This window comes from Medicago truncatula, chromosome 6 (assembly GCF_003473485.1).
Source record: "Medicago truncatula cultivar Jemalong A17 chromosome 6, MtrunA17r5.0-ANR, whole genome shotgun sequence".
Taxonomy (NCBI): domain Eukaryota; kingdom Viridiplantae; phylum Streptophyta; class Magnoliopsida; order Fabales; family Fabaceae; genus Medicago; species Medicago truncatula.
Genome location: NC_053047.1, coordinates 276,357 through 297,090, shown reverse-complemented (window position 1 = coordinate 297,090; position 20,734 = coordinate 276,357). Strand labels below are relative to the sequence as shown.

Genomic DNA, 20,734 nt, shown 5'->3' with positions numbered 1-20,734 from the left:
AATTAAACAAATTTAGATTTAGTAGGGACTAAAACTGAGTGCATAATTTTTTTATATGGACTAAAAACACTATTAAAATTAAGTAAGGACTAAACTTAAAAGACACAATTTTATAGGGACCAAAAACATATGATGTCATTTACCACATGTCAGCCATGTCACTTGAAATGTCCATGTGGCATGTCTGAGTCAGCATTCTGTTAGCCTAGTCAGCACAGTTTGACGGCAAGGACCAAACTTACCAACAGAGAAAAAACGTTGGGATGAAAAATTTAATAAAATTTTAATAAGGACTAATGCTGGAAGTTCGCTTATTGATAGAAACTTTAAACTTAATTAACCTTTTTTTTTTAAAATGAAGTATTTAAAATAAAAACAAATGAAAATATTGATAGTGGACCGACTCGAAGTCCGATTGCCTAGTCCAATCCAACCTAACTTTTATATTGATTAAATGGGCTAGGCAAAAAAAACTCGATTGCATTTAGGTTAGTAATTATTTTTAAAGGGAGAAAATAATGACAATATAAACCAGTTAAATGAAAAATGATTTCATAATTAATCTCGTTTATTTTCTTCAATTTCCTTCCATATCCACATTAACATGAAAATTCTATAAATAGAGTACACTAACACAGAAGATAAGAGGAGAATACATTTGGGTTCTAGTTTTAAATAAGAGTCAAAAATTGAGAGAAAAGATATACATCTAGAGCAGTTCTCAAGTGGTGCAGTAGCAGTTCCAGTTCACATCATAGAGGTATATCTACCACCACACACACACACACACATATATTCACCTTTTTACTGTTGCTAATATTCTGAATCTTCATTATATGTTCCTTTTCTTCTGAATATCATGCGTGTGATATTTTATTTTTATATGAACACAACCATTTAGAAAAAAGCTATTCAATGATCTAATTTTTCCCATTAAAAAGCTATTCAATGAATTTTTTGAATATATACTCACATTAATATTATTATAAAAAAAAAACTTTTTATATTCATTTTTGTTAAAAAAAAAACTTTTCATATTCATTTAAAAATTAATGCATCTGGTTTACATATAGATTAAATACGGCAGTTTTCAATGAAACTAAAGTGTTTTTTTTATTTATAATGGTGACCGGATGAAGTATATGAATTTGAATTATTATTTTATATTTTGGCTCTAAAAAAAATTATATTTGCAAGTTAATTTCTCTTTTTACTTATTAGTTTTTTTTTTTTTTAGAGAACTTATTAGTTTGTTATTATGTGATAAAAATATAATCTTTTATTTGATCTTGTTTATGATGTGATATTTGCATTAGGCTTGAGTGGACTACATCAATCTCATTCTCTTTAAGAGTTAAAAGTACAAGAACAAAATTTGTTGTGTGATTTTGAGATGGAGAAATATGAGGGTGCCACAAATCTTAAGTTTAGTGACCATATATCAGAAGATTTGATCTTCTCTATCTTTTCAAAATTGCCTCTAAAATCTTTAAAACGATTTGGATGTGTATGTAAATCATGGACTCTCTTGTTTGAAAATCTTCACTTCATGACCATGTATCGCAACTACTCCCTCCGTCCCTAATTATAAGACCTTTTTGAGAATTTTTTTTGTCCCTTTTTATAAGATCCCTTTGTTATTTCCAACTACATCAGTTATTTCTTTACATACATGCCCCTATTTATTATACATCTTTTTCTTCAATCAACAATAAATAACATGTTGAAAACATAAACTAACCTTCTTTCTTAAAGGATAAAATTGTAAAAACAATAGTGATTACAAACAACTTTAATACAAATATTCACTATATTAATTCCCGTGATTTTGGCAAAAGGGTCTTATATATAGGGACGGAGGGAGTACTTCCTTTTTAATAATCATTCTTATTACAATAATACTTCTATCCTCCTTGTATTTACTTTCAGGAGAGAGGTTTGAGAATATGATAAAAGTAGATTGGCCACCTCCATTTCATGAGGATGATAGTTTTATTGATATTTTGAGTAGAACTAGTGTCAATGGGACTCTTTGCCTTGCAAAAGACTCTGACCAGTATGCAAAATGTGTACTTTGGAACCCTACTACAAATAAATTCAAGGTCATTACATCCATCCCTTTCCTCTCTCAATCACGTTAATTACATGGACCCTATAGTAAATTTTAATGGTTTTGGTTATGATCATGTTAAAGATGACTATAAGGTGATTCGGTGGTTATATTTCTATGACAATGCCGGCGTAGATGAGCTAAGGAGGGAATATTTAGATGTCGAACCAATGTGGGAGATATATAATCTAAGATGTAATTCTTGGAGGAAACTTGATATTAAAATGCCTTGTAGTGGTTCTAATGAGAAATTATACGTAAATGGAATGTGTCATTGGTGGAGTCTAAATGATGACAATAATTATAGTAATGCGGAGCCACGCTTGGTGTCATTTGACCTATGCAATGAGGTGTTCCTTACAACACCTTTGCCCTCAGACATGGTTGACCGTTATGATATTTGTCATTTAACATTTTTAAATGGGTCAATTGGTTTCATAATGTATGATGAAACAACTACTTTTAACATAAGAATCTTGGGTGAGCTTGGTGTGAAGGAATCATGGGATAAAATCTTTACAGTTGAGCTCTTACCTTATATTGAGCGTCCTATTGGAGTAGGGAAGAAAGGTGATATATTCTTCAGAAAAGATGATGATGAACTAGTCTCGTCTGATTTGAGTATACAAATGATTAAAGAGCTTGATGCTAAAGGATGCGAGTGCTGGTGCTATATAGCAATTTATAAAGATAGTCTTCTCCCAATTGAAGGTTTATTAACTATATGACTAATCTATAAACTATCTCATAATATTGATCTTAATCCATTTTATATTCCAGCTTTACTCTTTCTATTCACAAACACATCTACATTCCATTTTAATTGTAAGAATGTTATTTTGTCTTTAATTAATGACCGTTAGGTTTTGGTTGATATATCTTTGTTTGTGTTACAACTTTTAAACAAACATACTATGGAATCTGATGCAATTTTTTCTTCGTCTTAAACCATTTATTGGAATGAAAACACATATATCTTCCACATTCCCTCATGTTTTACTTTCAGTCTTGTTTTTGAAATACATTCTTGTAGTTTATGATTTCTACATGTTTTACTTTCGACTTATAAAAGATGTCTTGGCTACAATGCTTGACATTGAGGTTGTAATTTTTCTTTATCCTTTCCCCATAATCTATAATTTCTACAATAAGATTGTTGAAAGGGTTGAACATAAGCTATTAATGGTCCTTCAAATATTTTGATTTATTTTCTCTATTCATCATGTTATGTTTGAATAGATCTTCCATAGATCTTTTTTCTGTGAAAGTTTGTGTTATTGTTGTGAATGGCTGCTTTGTCAATGTAGACAACGGCAAAAGTGCGTCCTCATTCCAAAATTGCATATGTGATACAACATCTCTAGGCTAAGACAACATTTTCCATGCATAAAATATCTCCTCTCCTCTCTTGATTGAACCAAAGAGATCTAAGAGTCTATGTGGTAAGAGAATTTTGAAGGGAAGAGTTTTAGATGATTAGGTCTATATTTTAACATATATTTAAAAATTTAAAAGAATATGATATATGATTTGATCATATAATATTTTAATCTCACTTTATTCATTTTTAAAAACATTTTATAGCTTACTTAATTTAGAAATGAAAAATAAACCACCATCCAAAATTCCCCTCCCAAAAAAACCGTAAACCCTGACAATGCTCGCTGAGCCTTGAGGCATGCACCAACCCTAGTGAACCTCCGAAGCTCAACTCACCTAAATTTTGTTCTCGTAAAAAAAAAAATAGACCCTTGAATTTATCACAAACAAAATATCAATACTGCAAAATAAAATAGATACATTGCAAATTGGTGATGATACAAAGTTTCATGATGTCACCATGAACATTTCCTCTTTTCCTTTTTATTATCCATGGCACACACATATAAACAAGAGGTGAAGGCTTTTGGATGAACCTTATTTTACAGGACTATTTACATCTCAGCAACCTAAACCCCAAAATTCTCCGAGCATCCTTATACATCAAGTAAAAAAAAAAAGTTAACTTAATAATGTTAAAAGAACTTGCCACTCCTGCTGAGAATAAAGGTGCCTTCTGAGTTGCTAATAGTCAACATTTTCTTATTGAGTTTCTAGTTTGTTACAATTGGTGAATATGGTTTTATTTTGTTTTCCTATTTATGATCTTTTTAGGCATCAATAACACTGATTGAAGCAGACGAAATACCCTTTGAACCTTTCTTCCACATTGGCTTTCGGGGTTTCTCCAGAGTCGTCTCGTCGAAACATTAATGCACTTGTACCAGGAGATTCTGGTGGCAATACAATATTCTCAGATGAAGCCATCCGCATTGGAACAACCGGTTCTAATGGCGAAATGGTAGAGAGATACCGAAGGAGCATCTGTATGATTTCACTAAAATTCGGCCTATCATTTGGATCCTCTTTCCAACATGATGTTACAATCATAGCTAAATCCCCAGGAAGATCTTCGGCACTAGGCCTTGTATTCTGAAATAATTAAAAATTTGTGTCATGAATCCTTAGTAAACTACGAGAAGCAGTGAATTCAGTGGTAAACACAAGTTAAATTATGATTATAGTCGGATAAAGATCAGAGATAATCCAGAGTAGAAACCATATAAGTCTTAAGTAGCTTTACATGAAATTATCAAGACTTCCAAAATGTAACCTCACAACAATTCTACAACTCGAATGTAGACTGTTCCGACCTCAAGTCTGCTCTATTTTTCCAACGTGTTGTCTACTTTGGACCTTCTGGGAGTCCTCATGGTTTTGTCCTTACTTACAAGGCGTCAGGGCGAGTTTATAAACAACCATTAGCCTTGATTGTCGCGAAATGTGAGACTTTTTGGTGTATCGGAACAAAAGTCCCTCAGTCAAGGGGCTAAGCCACGCACGAGGGCTGACAGGCCCTTTAGTCCATTAGCTTCGACTAGGGGGCTATTGTTTCGTACACCAAAAAGTCTCGCTTGCTCAAGAATCGAAGCTAAGGGTAGTTTATGAATACCATATCTTCTCAACCCACTGAGACGCCTTTTAACTAAGGAAAAAACCGTGACGGCTTACACAAGGCCCAAAACGACCAATACATCGGAAAAGCAGTGCGGAGGACTTGAGGTCGAAACATAGACCTTTTGCTACTGGCCATTAATTGTGCAAGTAAGATCAACATAAGTAGAAATTATTATCAAGCGAGGATAAGAATGTCATTTACCTTAAAAGCAGCTGCATATGCTGCTTGTAGATTAGACATGCCTTCAAAGGGTAATTTGTTATGGATGAGCTCCCACAACACAATTGCAAAGCTGTAGGCATCCACTTTATGATTGTAATGCTTCTTCTCACCTTGTCTTAGAGTAACAGTGCTGTAAAGCTGCCACCAAACAGAAAAGTAACAATAATTACCGAACAAGGAAACCAAACTGAAAAATTCATAAACTTTCGAAGTTTCAGAAATTAAGACGTACTTCTGGAGCCATCCAACGATATGTTCCTGTTTCAGCAGTCATCATCTCTGTTAACGACTCCTCTCTGGCTAGACCGAAATCAGCAAGTTTAACTGTCCTATGATCTCCAGTCAAGATCAAGTTATCTGGGAAGGAAAAAGGAAACAAGTTATCAGGATTCAGGTTGCTCTACTATTTGATACAGAGAAGTGATACTTCTTTACGGTACTGTGAATTGTATGATAATTAGTAGCTTTGTATCTCACATAAGCACTTGTGAAACTGTTTGGAGGAACGTATAAAAACAGCTTATGACATGTCCATAAACTATTTTCAGCTTATTTCTATAAGCTTCCGAAGATAGCCTATGCAAACAGATTATAGCTTATACGAAAACAGTTTGATTTTATTTTATCAACTTTTTTTTTTTTAGAAATAACTTAAAAACAAGCACCTATTATAAGCTCTTCAATAAACTGTTTATCCAAACAGGACCTATATGGCCTTACCAGGGATGGGAATGATAGTTTCATCATATTGCACTATATAAAGGGAAAATGGCATGCAACTTACATAAATTTACATTATATAAACTCCTCAATTGTAGATTATTTGAGCGTTATGGCTCATGATAAAGCTTATTAACAACAATAACAAAGTCATTTTGTAAACTACTTTTCCATTTGGACAGAGATCATAGAACAGTAGCCAACTAAGCAAAGGTACCACTTTCTAGTTTCTATCTTAAAAAAATATAAGCAATCAAAGTATGTAGAAAGGAATATAGAACTCATGCAGGATAAGAAATTCCACAAAACTATAGCTAAGTCGCAATGTTTTCCATTGAAGATCCATCGGCTTATACTTAATGAGAATAACACTTTTTCAGGCATACCAGGTTTAAGGTCACGGTGAATGATCCCATGTGAGTGTAAGCATTCCATTGCTCGAGCGATATCAAGAGCAAATCCAACAGCCACACGCATATCCAAGCACTTTGGTCGCATACTCAACAGATATTTACGCAATGTTCCACCTAATAGAAGCTCAGTTACTATAACCATCACAGGTTCTTTACAGGCTCCAATAAACTGGCATCAAACAAAAACCAAATGCAACATTTTAGAGACAATTTATTTTCCAGTTAATCACCATCAACATAGTCTCTTATCAATTCTAGTTGAAGTAAATATAATTAGATTTTGGATTGGTGAAAAAGTACCTTGACTAAATTTTTGTGTTGAACTTTCGACAACATAGCAACCTCTCTGCCAAACCGAGCCTCTCTCCTTGAAATCTCTTCTGGAGTTTCTCCCTTGTTGATAATTTTTACAGCAATAGTTTGATTTTTATATCTGCAATCAGAAAATCCAACAAATAACTCAGTAAGTCAGCAAACAATCCTAACTGACAGATACATGATGTGCATTTCTCCAAACAGGTTAAGACATTGTTTGGATAAGCAACATAATTAAGCAATGATCGTATAAGTGTTTATGTATCTATAAGCTATTCCTATAACAAAAGATAAAATAAAGTCAACTTGTTTTCATATAAGCTATAAGCTGTGTTCATAAGCTATCCTAGAGAGCTCATGGAAATAAGCTGAAAACAACTTATAGACATGTCATAAGTTGCTTCCATTAGCTCTCCCAAACAGTCTCACAAGTACTTATGTCACTACATAATCTCAAGTAAGTCAATCCAAACAGACCCTAAGTACAAACTATGAATGTGAAATTGGATATAAATCTAGATGAAAGGAGAACCACATTAATACAAACTTGAAAATGAAAACAAACTTATTTCTGATTAGTTCATATGATAGAAAGACTCAAAATCCAGAATTGATTACAAGAAAAATTCTTGAGTTGACTTACTTTCCTTCATAGACTTTAGCATGAGCACCTTCACCAATTTTAGGACCAACAAATAGTTGCTTAGGATCTATAAGCCATTTGGCATCTAAATTAAACTCTCCAACAGAATGAACTTCATTACCAGATCCCATTTTCAATTTCTTTCTCAACCAAACAACACCTATCTATCAACAATATATGATCAATCAACACTCACCAAAAACCAACCATACCCTTCTAAAAAAAAGCTTTTTTTTTACTCAAAGTAGAAAAAAACTAAACTTTTTGCAACATTTACCATTTACCAACACTTTCACAAACACTGATCAAAAACCAAACATACCCTTATAAAAAAAAAACAACCTTAACTGAACTGAAACATAGTTACATGACAGCAACAAAGTGGTACTATACTATAATTAACCTAAGAAAACAAAAACAAAAAACCTAAACTTTATGCAACTTTCCCAAAACAAACACACACAAACTTATCCCAAAAATCACGGTTATGGATGATTAAAAAAAGAGAATGAAATAAAAATTTGCCTTTTTTTAGGGGGCAAAGAATAAAACTTCACATGTTAAGAGGTGCTTAACAACAAACCCAAAAATTAGAATAATAATAATAATAAGTATTAAATTAAATAAAAACAAAAAATAATAGGCTATGTCAGAAGAAATGTGGAAGAAGAGATAGCTAAGGTTGAAAAAAATGAAAGAGTGATGAGAAAATGAAGGGCTCAGATTGAAAGATGAAGAAAAGGAGGTGGTGGAAGATTGATTGAATTGAAATAAAAATAAAAAATAAAAATGATATCTTATGATATTGATTATAGTATATAGTTTAATAATCTGTGTAACGCGTATTGGTTGATTATTGAATTCTTTCTGTGATGTTGCTGCTGCCATTGCTAAAGTAAAAGGGTGGAAGGAATTTAGTCTCTCTCACAAGTATAGTGTTTTAGTTTAGTTCACATTCACACACATACTAATGTAAGTTCTGATTTGATATATATACTGACACGATACTGACACATCAATGTATAATTTTAAAAAAATTAACATAATTAAATGTGTTATATTGAAAATGAGATGAATATGATACTGACACTGACACGTCAATATATATCTTAAAAAATAATATAATTAAATGTGTCATATCGAAAAATAAAATTCGTTGTAGTTGGATAAATATCGCATTCATGTATTTGGCGTATCCATAGTTGTTCGATTTTGATGAGACGAGCTAAATATAATATCTATTTTATTTTATATTTTATATGCACTACTAAAAATTGGCATTATGTGGTACGTTCATTTACAAAAATATTCTTCTTGGAATTAATTTGTTACTAAAAAGTACTATATTGTATTAATTACCATTTACAAAAATATTCTTCTCAATCTTAAACAAAATGGTTTTGTCTAAGATGATCATTCAAACCGTAACCCTGTCCCAAATTACAGAAAGGAGATATTATGTTCAATGACTAAAACAAACTCATATTTTTTAAAACAATTGTGTATTGTTTAATTTAGTCCACAAAATAAAAAATTGTGATTTACTTTTTTGTGTAATTAACATTATTAATTACGAAATATGCACCAAGTTTTTTTTTAATTTACACATCATTTTCTTAAAAATCAATCGATTATCAGTTTTTTTTCAAACATACAAATAAACTATCATTTTTATCAGTTCATAATTCCTTTTAGCATTAATCAAATAAAAAAAATTATTTTCTTTTTTTTGTATCAACAAAAAAAATACATATTCCCTAATTTAAATACCATACACGTAAGGTTAACATTTTCATTATATACATAATAATATTATGATCTCAAACATTACTAACAAGCCCAAAAATTATTGCCAAAGCCCACTACTACATACAAAAAAGAAAATGTTATTTAATTATGAGGTGGGGTCACAATTTTTGTTTTATATAACCCATCAAAAAGTTAACAGGTAATGAATCTGAGTCATCCAAATTAAAAAGTATTAAATCTATGGTCTTGGTTTAACTTTCCCGTGATGGAAAAAAAGTATGTTTTCCCAAATTAAATGGCACCATGAGTTTGTGTCTAACTTGACACAATAATTTCCAAAATTCCAACTCTCATAGAGAGGATATTTCATTTTCAAATCATATATCAATCAAAGTATATGAAAACGCATTATTTGTTCTTTGTTCGTACTTCACTCTGTTGTTGATTCAAAGCTACATGTATTTTAACCTACTTGTGATTTGACTATTTATATATGGTCGAGGAGACGGTTATGTAGTAATTAATGGTCGGATAAGAGGCAACCGTTATGGAATGGTGGCCATAAATGCGGTAAATGATGGCCGTTATGAGCCACATGACATTACTAGGCTTCATTGAGATAGAGAGGATCCAAGGTGAGAAGGGGGATTCCACTCACTTGGACCTATGTAAAAACGAGCCTTAATTTGTTGCAGGCTAGACTTTTGCCTAGTCCAAAACAATTTCTATTACAAGAGCAGTATAGCCACCTTTAACTATCTCCTATAGATCAAGGTCTTTTAACTAAAAGAAGGTTTTGACTTTATCCTTATGGTAATCAAAATTTGATATGTTGAACATAAGTGATTAATCTACCCTAAGTTAATTATGCTTTGTTAAATTTTTAATATGTTTAGACTAAATTGAGTCGATATCCTCTCAATTTAATAAACAAACATCTTCATTTCTATAGTTTTGAAATATAAATATCTAATTAATTTTTGAAAGGATAAATATCTAATTAATATCACAAATTCTAAAAATACATACATTTAGACCATTTATTTACTTACAAAACTACAGTAATAACATTTTCATTTCTTTTGAAAAATGGAGAGAATCACAACCCCACCGTGTTAGGTTAAACAATTTCCTACAAGGATGAACGGTACTAACGATCTTGTTTAAATAAGTGAATTGAATACAAATCGTTTATTTTTTCACAAGTCAAGTTCAAGCATTAAGTATTTAGCCCAACTTATTGTCAAAAACATATTTAGCTCGACTTTTCTCGTTTACACCCTTAGTTTTTTGGGGTAAATCGGGTATCCTCCGTGTGCAACTGTGACGACTAATCCCTTGAGTTTTGTGGGACCTAAATGGACGGCAAACTCTCCATAAGAGTTTTAATGTGTTGCATGCCCAAAGCTGGATTCAAACTCAAGACCTTAGTTAAGCTAGAAGAGACTCGTGTCATCTCATCTAAACGCTCTTGAATTGGTTTACACCCCTAAGTAATATTATCTAATAACAACCCTTATCTTTTTTTTAGCAATTCTTTTATCGTCAGAACCCAAAATACAAAACATTTAATGAAACTCACATCAAATGAAAAAATTAAAACAAAAAATAATTTAATCACATCAATCAACGTCATTTGATTTTATTCTCTTTTAATTTTTTTATTTGATATGAATGTGCTCAAATATTTTTTATTTAGAGTTGTGTTCATAGAAGAGCTTCTCCTTTTTTTTAGGGGAACAACCCTTTAGATGGCTTAGTAAAATAAAATTAAAATTAAATGATAAAATGATTGTTATGAGCAAAGATACTTCTAGTAGACATTTCTACAAATTTTGTTTTAGGCCAAAAAGTTTTCTACATTACGCTGTTCATATCGAAAAATGATATTTATACAACCATTTTAAAATAATGTTCTACAGTTTTTTCTTTCATACTTTTATTGCGTTCTTACTCTTTTTCCACTTTTTATCTCTATTAATTTTGTCAAATAAAAAAAATTAATTATCTTAAAAATTATAATAAAATAATTATACAAATATCATCATTCATTTGTCTTTATGTCTCATAAATAGTAACCTATATCCTCTTCTATTTTGTAGTACATCCGTCCGATGATGACTACCTACCAAATGTTTTCTTGTCATACACGTCACATTTATAGTACGAATTCTTCTCATCTCTAACAAGATCTCTCTGCCACTTATAGGTACAATGTGATTGTTCTTCGACAATAGTACTTTGTATTTGGTCCATTCTGATGAAATATTTCCAACAAACATATATAACACCTCCTCCCCTACCTACTAGTGTGCTTCCTTGTAGAGCTTGGGGTCAACTTCATAACGACCTCCATTTCAAAATTCATAATTAATTCACGTGATCATTAGTTTTATTTGTTATGAGTTTAAATCCATTCTTAAAAACTATCAAAAAGGTGTTCAAATACAATTATCGATGTGAAAATCTGAGTAATGATTTTGACATTGCAATTTCAATGCCCTTAAATAAACTACCTAACATGTGTTTGAGTCCAATTTAGATAATTTAATTTTTAACCCCAACTCATGTTAAATGAGTTTGAATGAATCTCATCTTAAAAATTAACTAAAAATATGATATTTTACACTTATCATTTAGAAATTTGAGCTATGGAGACTTTAAACAAAGAGGGAGTTGTGTTATTTAAACATTCCTTTAGATGACAATTTTTGTGACAACCAAAATTTTACAAAGAAAATGATATATTGACACAAAAATCAAAGCAATAGAGAGAAAAATTAAAAACATAACATAAATGTGAGAGAAAAAATTATCACAAAAATTATAAAAAATAGTTGTTGAAATATCATTTCTCATAAACAAAGAAACTACTACAAATACCATATTTAAGTTTTGAAGTGATGTGAAACAGCTTTCAATTCCACACGTAAAGCACCTGACTAGGCTTTTTCCACTGGACCATGTTTTATGACCCCACCATACAATCCATCCATAAATAAACAAAAATAAAACATGACATGTTGGCTTCATTCATCGTGGAAGGTTACAAAAGATATACGCAAAGAGTTGTCGCCACCTCATTCTCACACGGAAACTAATTTTAGGATAAGACCCAATCACAAGGAATTCATATATTTTAAGTTAAGAGCATGGTTGGTGACACATTATTATAAATAATATAGAGATCTTTAGGACTACCGACAAAAAATTTACATTTTGTATTTCTGTAAAAACAAAATATTTTGTAACATAAATTTTATTAATTTTTTAAAATAGTATGTAACTAGATATTACATTTTTAAGGTTCGAACATATAGATTTATAGTAATATAATATACAATATTCTTATAAATTGAGCTATATTTACGTAGATTAAAAATTAAAATCTAATGGACATGTAAAATAGTTTTACATTACATATAATAGAAGACCATCATTCTTCTATGTCACATGATCAATTTCAAAATACAATGCACAAGCAATACGTGCTAAAATTGGTTTTTCATCTAAAACTTTTGCTATAAACTCTAAAAATTAAAATCTATTATAATACTAATAAACTAACTTGTAAAATATTATTTGGAAATAGTTGATAATAAATAAACGAATTGATTGAATCTAAAAATAAATGGAAGTTCAACTCTTATTGTCAATACGTAGACATCTCTTTAATGAATGATATATAAATGTTGAATGAGTCCGCTATAATTTTAACAGGGATGATCCTCTCTGATGAAAACATCTCAAGTTTCTGTAGTGGTTAAGTTTGTATAATCAACTTATTCAAAATTAATTTTTTTTAATATTTAAAAAAAAAGACACTGGTTAACTAGATCTTTAAACAAAATTAGGCTTGTCCGGCCGTATTTCCACCTGTCTTGACATGTCACGAGTACGGTATGAGCTGAGTTATTTTGGTCTAATAAAACGGTGCTAGATTGAATTGATTTGTCATAAAAGAGAGAGAGAGAGAGAGAGAGAAAGAGGTGAATCAAAATGGAAGGAGGTGGTGATGATGATCATGCAGCGGCGGCGGCGGTGGTGATTGAACACAAAGCATATGCAAGAGTTGGATTGTTAGGAAATCCAAGCGATGTATATTACGGCAATACTATCGCTTTCAGTATTTCCAATTTCTTTGCCACCGTTAAGCTCATTCCTTCCATTGAACTCATCATTCAACCTCATCCTACTCATGATCTTGTCAACTTCTCTTCCAATCATCAATTGGTATATTTCTCTCTTTCATTTTCATTTGCATGTCCATCTTTTGTTCTCATTATCATCATCTATGTTTTATAGTATAAATGATTAATGCATGTTTGTGTTATGATATGCAGGTTGATAGGATAAATGCTGAAGGTTATTATGGAGGAGTTCGATTGCTTATGGCTATTTATAAAGTTTTTTATAATTATTGTAAAGATAATAATATTCATCTTCATCATACCAATTTCACTCTTTCCTATGATACTAACATCCCTCGTCAGGTATATAATTCTCTTGTTATAATTTATTTATGGGTTTAATTCATATACACTGTCAGCTTTAAGAGTTTTTATGTTTTCAGATCGTTAACAATTTGTGATGTGTTGAGTGCACACAATCAGTGTCAAGAGTTTTTACACAGTCGATCAATCATAATCATCAGATCATTATCAAATGTTTGACTTTCATATGAACTATTTATGAAGTAAGGCATATGGATGATTGTAATTTGTTGAAAGTGTAAAATTGTTTATATCACTCACTACCTTTTTCTTGTGTTGAATGTAAACCATTTATCTATCTATTAGAGTCATAAACTCATCACACTATCATTGCTGATTTTGTGTACTCTATTGTTATGATCCTTGTTAATGTACTTGAGGGTATGATTTTAAGCCCTGTTACGTCTTTTTAAGGTCACATAATTGTTAAATACTGTGTTCTTCTATAAAACTTCAACTTTTGTTATTTAGCAAGTGCCCTTACGGTCTTTCTTTTGTTTATTAACCAGTACAGTGCCCTGAAGCTATTCTTAGCCGGATTCACTCATTCATTATTTATTATTAGTGTAAACAGTTTCCTTTTCATATTTCAATCTGTTGTTTTTCTGAGGAAGTAGTATGAATTATGTTTTGAATTTTGTGTTTCAGAGTGGACTTTCGGGCTCTAGTGGGATTGTGTGTGCTGCCTTGAACTGCTTTCTTGATTTCTACAAAGTCAGGCATCTAATCAAGGTGGAGGTGAGGCCTAACCTTATCCTTGCCGCAGAGAAAGAACTTGGAATAGTTGCAGGTCTTCAAGATCGGGTGGCGCAAGTTTATGGTGGACTAGTTTACATGGTACATTGTTTAATTTCGATCAAAGCATTCGTTTTCAAATGTTTATCATGAATACCTATTAATCATGTGATGCGACTTTCTCTGCTTTTATAGGACTTCAACAAGGAAAACATGGATAAACTAGGGCATGGAATTTATATACCAATGGATTTGAGTCTGCTCCCACCTCTATACCTTATCTATGCAGCGAATCCTAGTGATTCTGGGAAGGTTAGTGTCATTGAATGGCTTTATCTTTGTTCTTATTATTATTATTATTATGTATATGTATGCTCCCTGTTTGTACCTTTTACAATAGTGTTATTACATCACACCTAACTTGCATGTTATGTTTCTTGCAAGTATGTTTTTTCTGAGATATATTTCATATGCTTACTTACATAAATTTCCCGATTCTTTTCTCTAAAATAAGAGATGTTTGCTGTAGCATGTGCTCTGAGGCTAAGAAGAGGCTTTTTTATCTGTTGTATTTGACTGCTAATTTGATGCACTGTTATTCAGCATGTTGGAGATAGCACTAAACACTATAAAGTGATATTTTGGGCTATCATTTCTAATAAGAGCACGAGGAAGTTCGCTTAATTTGGTTTTTCATATATAAACAAATTTTAATTTTAATTGATGATACTAACATGTAGGTTCATAGTAAAGTACGGCAGAGGTGGCTTGATGGTGATGAGTTCATTGTGACATCAATGCTTGAAGTGGCATGTATTGCGAAAGAAGGAAAGACTGCATTAGAAGAAAAGAACTATTCCAAACTGGCAGCCCTCATGAATCGAAATTTTGACCTGCGAAGGTAATTGCTATGTTTTCTGTATCATTACATATAGTTGGACTTGGACCATTTGATTTTTTATAATTGATCATTTAAAAAATCCAACTTTGAAACTTAAACATCAACTTACTTATTGATAGGTAGTCCATCCCTTGGTTCTTTGGTCCCCACTAAAAGCTCTAAACTATGACCAGCATATAGACTTAGCACTAATCTAAGCAAGCCTATTAACTTTACAACTTAACTCCAGTGTACTAATTTATTGATCAGTAGGAGTTGAACTCAGTATCGTTGGATTTCCAACATTTTCACACACTGTGCAGCAACCACTTGTGCTAAACCCCAGTTGTAAAAGTTTCACATAATTCATGAATATACATACAATAAGCACAATTTAAAGTACGACACAAGTTCTTCCACTGCCGGCTCTTAAAAATTTAGAACATCGTATTCAACAAGGGTCTGGCATCTAATATAAAACAAGGCTTTATCCACAAGAAAGATGCCACACAGACAAGCTCCATGCTGGCTGTCTAACTTCCGGATAATTTGAAAATTTTGAAAGGGACACCGGACATGAGGTAGTCACATAGAATCTCAAGAGGAATTAAACAACAAAGTGACAAAAGATATTTCTTTAAGCTTTGTAGTCCATCATATATGATTATGCTTTGCAAAATCCTTAAGGACCACATTTCATAATCATCTCAAGCTAAGGACCACTACTACTAATCTGGTAAATCTCAAGGCTCACTCACCTTTTGTCCAAACAAATAGGCAAATGGTCCTCTCCACCTAACACCCGAATAAAAGAGCTATCATCTCGCCTAATATACTCTCATAACCTACTTTAATTTTTCCCTAGTTTACACAGTCATTTTTCTTTAAACATTCTCTGGGACGTGTCTTTATGATGTCACACATAAATTGCTGCAGTACACTTATTTTTTGTTGAAGAAGGCTTTAGTACACTTACTATATCATAAAAATTGCAAATCATGATTTTTATTCATGCCAACTAATTAAAGTAATGGGAAAATTGAATTCTTGTATTGTACTTGTATTAAACTCTGTTATTGGTATTTATATATTGTACAGGTTAATGTTTGGAGATGATGCACTTGGTGATGTGAACATAAAAATGGTAGAGGTTGCTAGGAAGGTTGGAGCGGCGTCAAAATTTACAGGTAGCGGAGGAGCTGTTGTTGCATATTGTCCTGAGGGGACTTCTCAAGCAAAGCTTCTTGAGGATGAATGTCATAAAGCAGGATTTGTTTTGATACCTCTTGAACCTTTTCCTTCTCGTTTAAATGAAGCGGACTTGAAAATCTTGAAGATGTAATGTACTTGTCTAACTCTGAAGATTAGTTGTTCTCCAGAAGAAGCATATCCATCCCATTAATTATGAGTTGGAATTTTCAATATGAGATTCATGTTTTTTTATGGATGAATTTAAAAATGAAAACACATGGGTTGAATATGGTCCAGTTTTTTTGTTGTTGAGAGGTTTATGTACTGAGATTTATATTTGTATCGTGCATATGGATACAAATCTTCAATGATTCAGAATTCGGGAAAGTACCTTTTTTTGCTAGTAAATACCCAAGTACCCAATTTGATTTCCAAAATTATAGTACCATTATCAATTTAGCCATTCACATCATCAATATTTGATGTTACTCAAGTTTATCACTTCGTTTGAATTTGTTATCAAATGCAAACATAACATATTTAGCTTAATTTCAAATGCATCTACGACTATATCAATTTAATGTCATTATGGTTTACGCAAAAACCTATCAAGTCAACAGCTTAGATTATGGCTTGCCATTGCCACTGGTCTCATAATGAAACTAAAAATAAGAACTGGAGACTTAACCAACTTGGCTTGGCACCAAGAAATCTTATGCATATAATTAGGGGTGTCCTACAATGAATTCATAATATCATATCTTCAAGCATCATGTGTAATGCTCATCATGTAGTAACAGCAGGAAATACAAAAAAAAAAAAAAAAAGAAAAAAAGTTAGTCAGAAACTACACAATAGTTAAGTAGTAAATTGAATTCAGTAGTTTTGAATTCATATCATATCTTCAAGCATCATGTGAAATAGTCATTGTAAGAGTGGCAAATACAAGAGAAAATCAGTCAGAAACCGCACAATATTCATGATCTCATTTAATATTCCAACATTCCAAACATGCAAAACTACTTAACTCAAACTACCTTCTCACTCTTTACATTCAACATAAGCTAATTCTAATTGGATGACTCCAGCCAGAAGTTGGATGCTTTTAAATACAATCAATCAATAATCTAAGAATATTTACTGCCAGTGGTCGAACCTATTTAACATCATTGCATTTAACAGTTACAATTAATGTAATTGTTTGTTGAACAGTGTAGACCCTCCTTTGAACTTAACATAATTACCAAGAGAATGGTATAAAATAGAACTTGTTTCAATCATCATAGCATAACACTTGCATTAGCTCAAGTGGTGTAGACCAGATTGGTAGATCAAACAAAGATTGTTTATATTGTTCTTCTTGTTTAGAACACATTGCTTCGGCTACGTCGCATAAATTGGAAATATCATGAATGATTGCTTCCTGAGCTTCCACCTGCAAGTTTGAGAATACTAAATTAAGAGTGACAAACTCATCAACATTCAACACCATTCACTACATATGCAGTTCAGTTACATTAACAAGTATATAATTCTACAAAGGATGTTCCAAGGCCGGAAAGAATGGCTACTTAATTGAGTTTAATCATCATACACACCGATGCAACAGTGTGACACAAACCATCAATCATATCCAACTCATCATTTCTCAAAATAACTGCACAAATATTTACATGGTATTATGGTAAGATATGGACCGGGATTTGTTGCAAATACCGCAACATGCAGTTTCACATTGTAAGTGATCTTACTCGTTGATTTGAGATCTGACAGTTCAAAATACACAGTTAATCGATCTCAGCCATCAATTCAAATCGGACGGGCAAGATACAGTACTACATTACGCAGTTACTCCGTCTAATCCAAATCCATAAGATATGACAAATGTTTTTATAATTTTTTTCTACACCAACTATGCATAACAATTAAGTCCATATTCATATTTTTCATAAACTGAACTAAGAAGCTATCTTGACCGCAGTAACTTTGGCACACAGTTTCAAGCTTTAAGCGATCATGGCCATTGATTTGAGATCTGATAGTTTAGATTACATGGTTCTCGGCCATTGATTCAGATTGGACGACGAGACGCAATACTACATGACACAATGACTGCGCCTAATCCAAATCCATAAGATATGGTGAATGTTTTTATAATTTTTTTTACGTAACCCATGCATAATAATTAAGCTCATATTGATATTTTTCATATACTCCATTAAGAGTCTAACAGAAATAACATGAGATAAATTATAAAAGCCAGAAATCTCCATAAATATTTTTTAATATTTCTAACTTCTAACTTCTTCCATTTCCAAACACTCCGGTATGTAAAGTTTAGCTCAACTCACAATGTCGAAATTGCTAGGTTACACACCTTGACTCGGGTTCGAATTCAAGACCTCACAGTTATGCATGTGAGTTTCAAACACTCCTAAGCCCCAATTTACCAAATTTTCAAATTATTAGACAAACAATGCTTTCTAAGCAGTAAATTTTCACAGACTAGGTTTACAGCTGAACCTAAAACCAACAAATTCATGAAATTTAATGTAGAGTTACAGCATATACACATGACATTATTCACATAAATCACTTCAAACTCCAACATCCAACAGAAACACAGAAAAAAAACATAATTTTTTTTGTCAGAATTTCACTCTAACAAACCCAAATTTCAGACCCACTTCACAATAACCCCAAATTTTCAAACTTTCTTTCATAGTATTCAAAATCAAGACCAAAATCGATAAAGGGTAGCTTAAAAACACAAATTTCAAACCCATTTATCAATACCCAAAAAACAAAATTTCTTTGAAAATTGCAAAGAATGGTGAAGTTACCTGAGAGAGAAGATCATCAAGAAGAGACGATTCAGCAGATCCAGAAGTAGAAGGAATCGACAAGTTTTGATTTTGCTGCTGTTGCTGCTCATTAAGCTGATTTGAAGAAGAAAGCTGCAATGCACTTAAGGTGTTTGATAAATGTTGCCACTGAACAATTTCCTTTTCATACTTGGATTTAAGCTTCAAAAGCGTCGTTTTCTTTCGTTCTTTTCGTAACTTCTCTAACGCGTTCTGATCTGGTGCTGTTGAGGGTTCCGGTGAGTTGAGACGACGGCGTTTGCGGCGTTTGTAGACGAAGCCGTCGTCGTAGCAAAGCTCCCATTCGTCGTCTTCGGATTCCATTTGGGTTTGAAAATTTGGAATGAAGCGCGAACGCGGGGTGCTGAAATTTTTCAATTTCAATACTCTTTTTCCTTTTTCTTCTTCTATTGCATTTGACTCTTTTTTTTAGTATTTGAATTGATTTGAAAATGTTAGGTATTCATTTTTCCTTTGTCATAATGTGCCTTATGATAAGATTATAGTTTTGCATTTTTTGGCATTTTTCTATAGTTTTTTTCATCATTAATTAGTGTAAATAATTTCCAAGTAAATCAAATGACAATATTTATTATTTAACGTGTTATGCAAAATATTCCTACTATGTATGAAGCGGCTTCTGGATAAACTATTAGTCTTTCCAAGTCCGAAATTTATTACAGTCGTAATGTTCCGGATGCTTTGAGAATTGCTATTACTAATATTATGGGTGTGCAAGTAGTGTTAGGTACAGGTAAATACCTCGGTCTACCTTCAATGGTAGGTAGAGACAGAAATGTTGTTTTCGCTTATATCAAAGACCGTGTTTGACACAAAATAAACTCATGGAGTAGTAAGTGTCTCTCTAAGGATGGACGTGAGGTGATGATTAAGTCAGTGTTGCAAGCAATTCCGTCGTATGTTATGAGCCTCTTTCTTTTACCTACTACTCTTATCTCTACCATTGAGAAAATGATTAACTCGTTTTGGTGGGGAGCTGGAGGAGGTTCTAACATGGGTATTCATTGGTTGTCTTGGGAGAAACTCTCTATGCACAAGGTTCACGGTGGTATGGGATTTAAAGACTTGACAACTTTTAACTTGGCTATGTTAGGTAAGCAAGGCTGGAAGTTTATGAATGAACCAACCTCTCTTGTGGCCCGTATTTTCAAAGCACGTTACTTTCCCACTTGTAATTATGTAACTGCTAGATTGGGTCATAGTCCGAGTTATGTATGGCGAAACATTTTTAACGCTAGGTTCATTGTTCGTGGGGGAGCTCGTTGGTGTATAGGGTCTGGAGAGTCTATCTCTATTCTCAATGAACCGTGGCTAGTGGACGGGAACAAGATCGAAAATAATATTTTGGGGGCTCATTTTGTTCAGAATTTTGCAGTAAAT

The 20,734-nt window shown here is 32.3% G+C and overlaps 4 protein-coding genes across 4 annotated transcripts; 2 read left to right on the top strand and 2 right to left on the bottom strand.

The window, feature by feature from the left end:
• Nucleotides 1-2,145: 2,145 nt before the first annotated feature.
• On the top strand, nucleotides 2,146-2,838 carry LOC25495114 (F-box/kelch-repeat protein At3g23880). The gene has a single exon (XM_013595280.2). The coding sequence runs from the start codon at nucleotides 2,146-2,148 to the stop codon at nucleotides 2,836-2,838; it is 693 nt and encodes a 230-aa protein (XP_013450734.2).
• Nucleotides 2,839-3,922: 1,084 nt separating this feature from the next.
• On the bottom strand, nucleotides 3,923-8,372 carry LOC25495113 (serine/threonine-protein kinase STY13). The gene is made up of 6 exons (XM_024786078.2): nucleotides 7,422-8,372; nucleotides 6,764-6,896; nucleotides 6,437-6,632; nucleotides 5,563-5,687; nucleotides 5,310-5,468; nucleotides 3,923-4,582 (listed from the first exon to the last, which is right to left on the bottom strand). Exons 1-6 carry the CDS (start codon nucleotides 7,550-7,552, stop codon nucleotides 4,268-4,270), a joined length of 1,059 nt encoding a protein of 352 aa, XP_024641846.2. The 5' UTR covers nucleotides 7,553-8,372; the 3' UTR covers nucleotides 3,923-4,267.
• A 4,635-nt stretch (nucleotides 8,373-13,007) lies between these two features.
• LOC25495112 (glucuronokinase 1) lies at nucleotides 13,008-16,917 on the top strand. Its single transcript, XM_013595278.3, has 6 exons — nucleotides 13,008-13,403; nucleotides 13,514-13,663; nucleotides 14,312-14,500; nucleotides 14,594-14,710; nucleotides 15,139-15,299; nucleotides 16,377-16,917. Exons 1-6 carry the CDS (start codon nucleotides 13,170-13,172, stop codon nucleotides 16,618-16,620), a joined length of 1,095 nt encoding a protein of 364 aa, XP_013450732.1. The 5' UTR covers nucleotides 13,008-13,169; the 3' UTR covers nucleotides 16,621-16,917.
• A 453-nt stretch (nucleotides 16,918-17,370) lies between these two features.
• LOC25495111 (uncharacterized) lies at nucleotides 17,371-19,810 on the bottom strand. The gene is made up of 2 exons (XM_013595277.3): nucleotides 19,313-19,810; nucleotides 17,371-17,904 (listed from the first exon to the last, which is right to left on the bottom strand). Exons 1-2 carry the CDS (start codon nucleotides 19,655-19,657, stop codon nucleotides 17,743-17,745), a joined length of 507 nt encoding a protein of 168 aa, XP_013450731.1. The 5' UTR covers nucleotides 19,658-19,810; the 3' UTR covers nucleotides 17,371-17,742.
• Nucleotides 19,811-20,734: the final 924 nt, after the last annotated feature.

Bases quoted from the DNA above. Each gene is read 5' to 3' on its own strand.
- LOC25495114 (XM_013595280.2), top strand. From the start codon at position 2,146: ATGGACCCTATAGTAAATTTTAATGGTTTTGGTTATGATCATGTTAAA.
- LOC25495113 (XM_024786078.2), bottom strand. From the start codon at position 7,552: ATGGGATCTGGTAATGAAGTTCATTCTGTTGGAGAGTTTAATTTAGAT. The intron at 6,897-7,421 runs GTAAGTCAACTC...TTCTGATTGCAG, and splicing joins GCTAAAGTCTATGAAGGAAA to ATATAAAAATCAAACTATTG. The intron at 5,688-6,436 runs GTATGCCTGAAA...TTTCCTTCCCAG, and splicing joins TCACCGTGACCTTAAACCTG to ATAACTTGATCTTGACTGGA.
- LOC25495112 (XM_013595278.3), top strand. From the start codon at position 13,170: ATGGAAGGAGGTGGTGATGATGATCATGCAGCGGCGGCGGCGGTGGTG. The intron at 13,664-14,311 runs GTATATAATTCT...TTTGTGTTTCAG, and splicing joins ATACTAACATCCCTCGTCAG to AGTGGACTTTCGGGCTCTAG. The intron at 15,300-16,376 runs GTAATTGCTATG...TATATTGTACAG, and splicing joins CGAAATTTTGACCTGCGAAG to GTTAATGTTTGGAGATGATG.
- LOC25495111 (XM_013595277.3), bottom strand. From the start codon at position 19,657: ATGGAATCCGAAGACGACGAATGGGAGCTTTGCTACGACGACGGCTTC. The intron at 17,905-19,312 runs GTAACTTCACCA...TCAAACTTGCAG, and splicing joins TTGATGATCTTCTCTCTCAG to GTGGAAGCTCAGGAAGCAAT.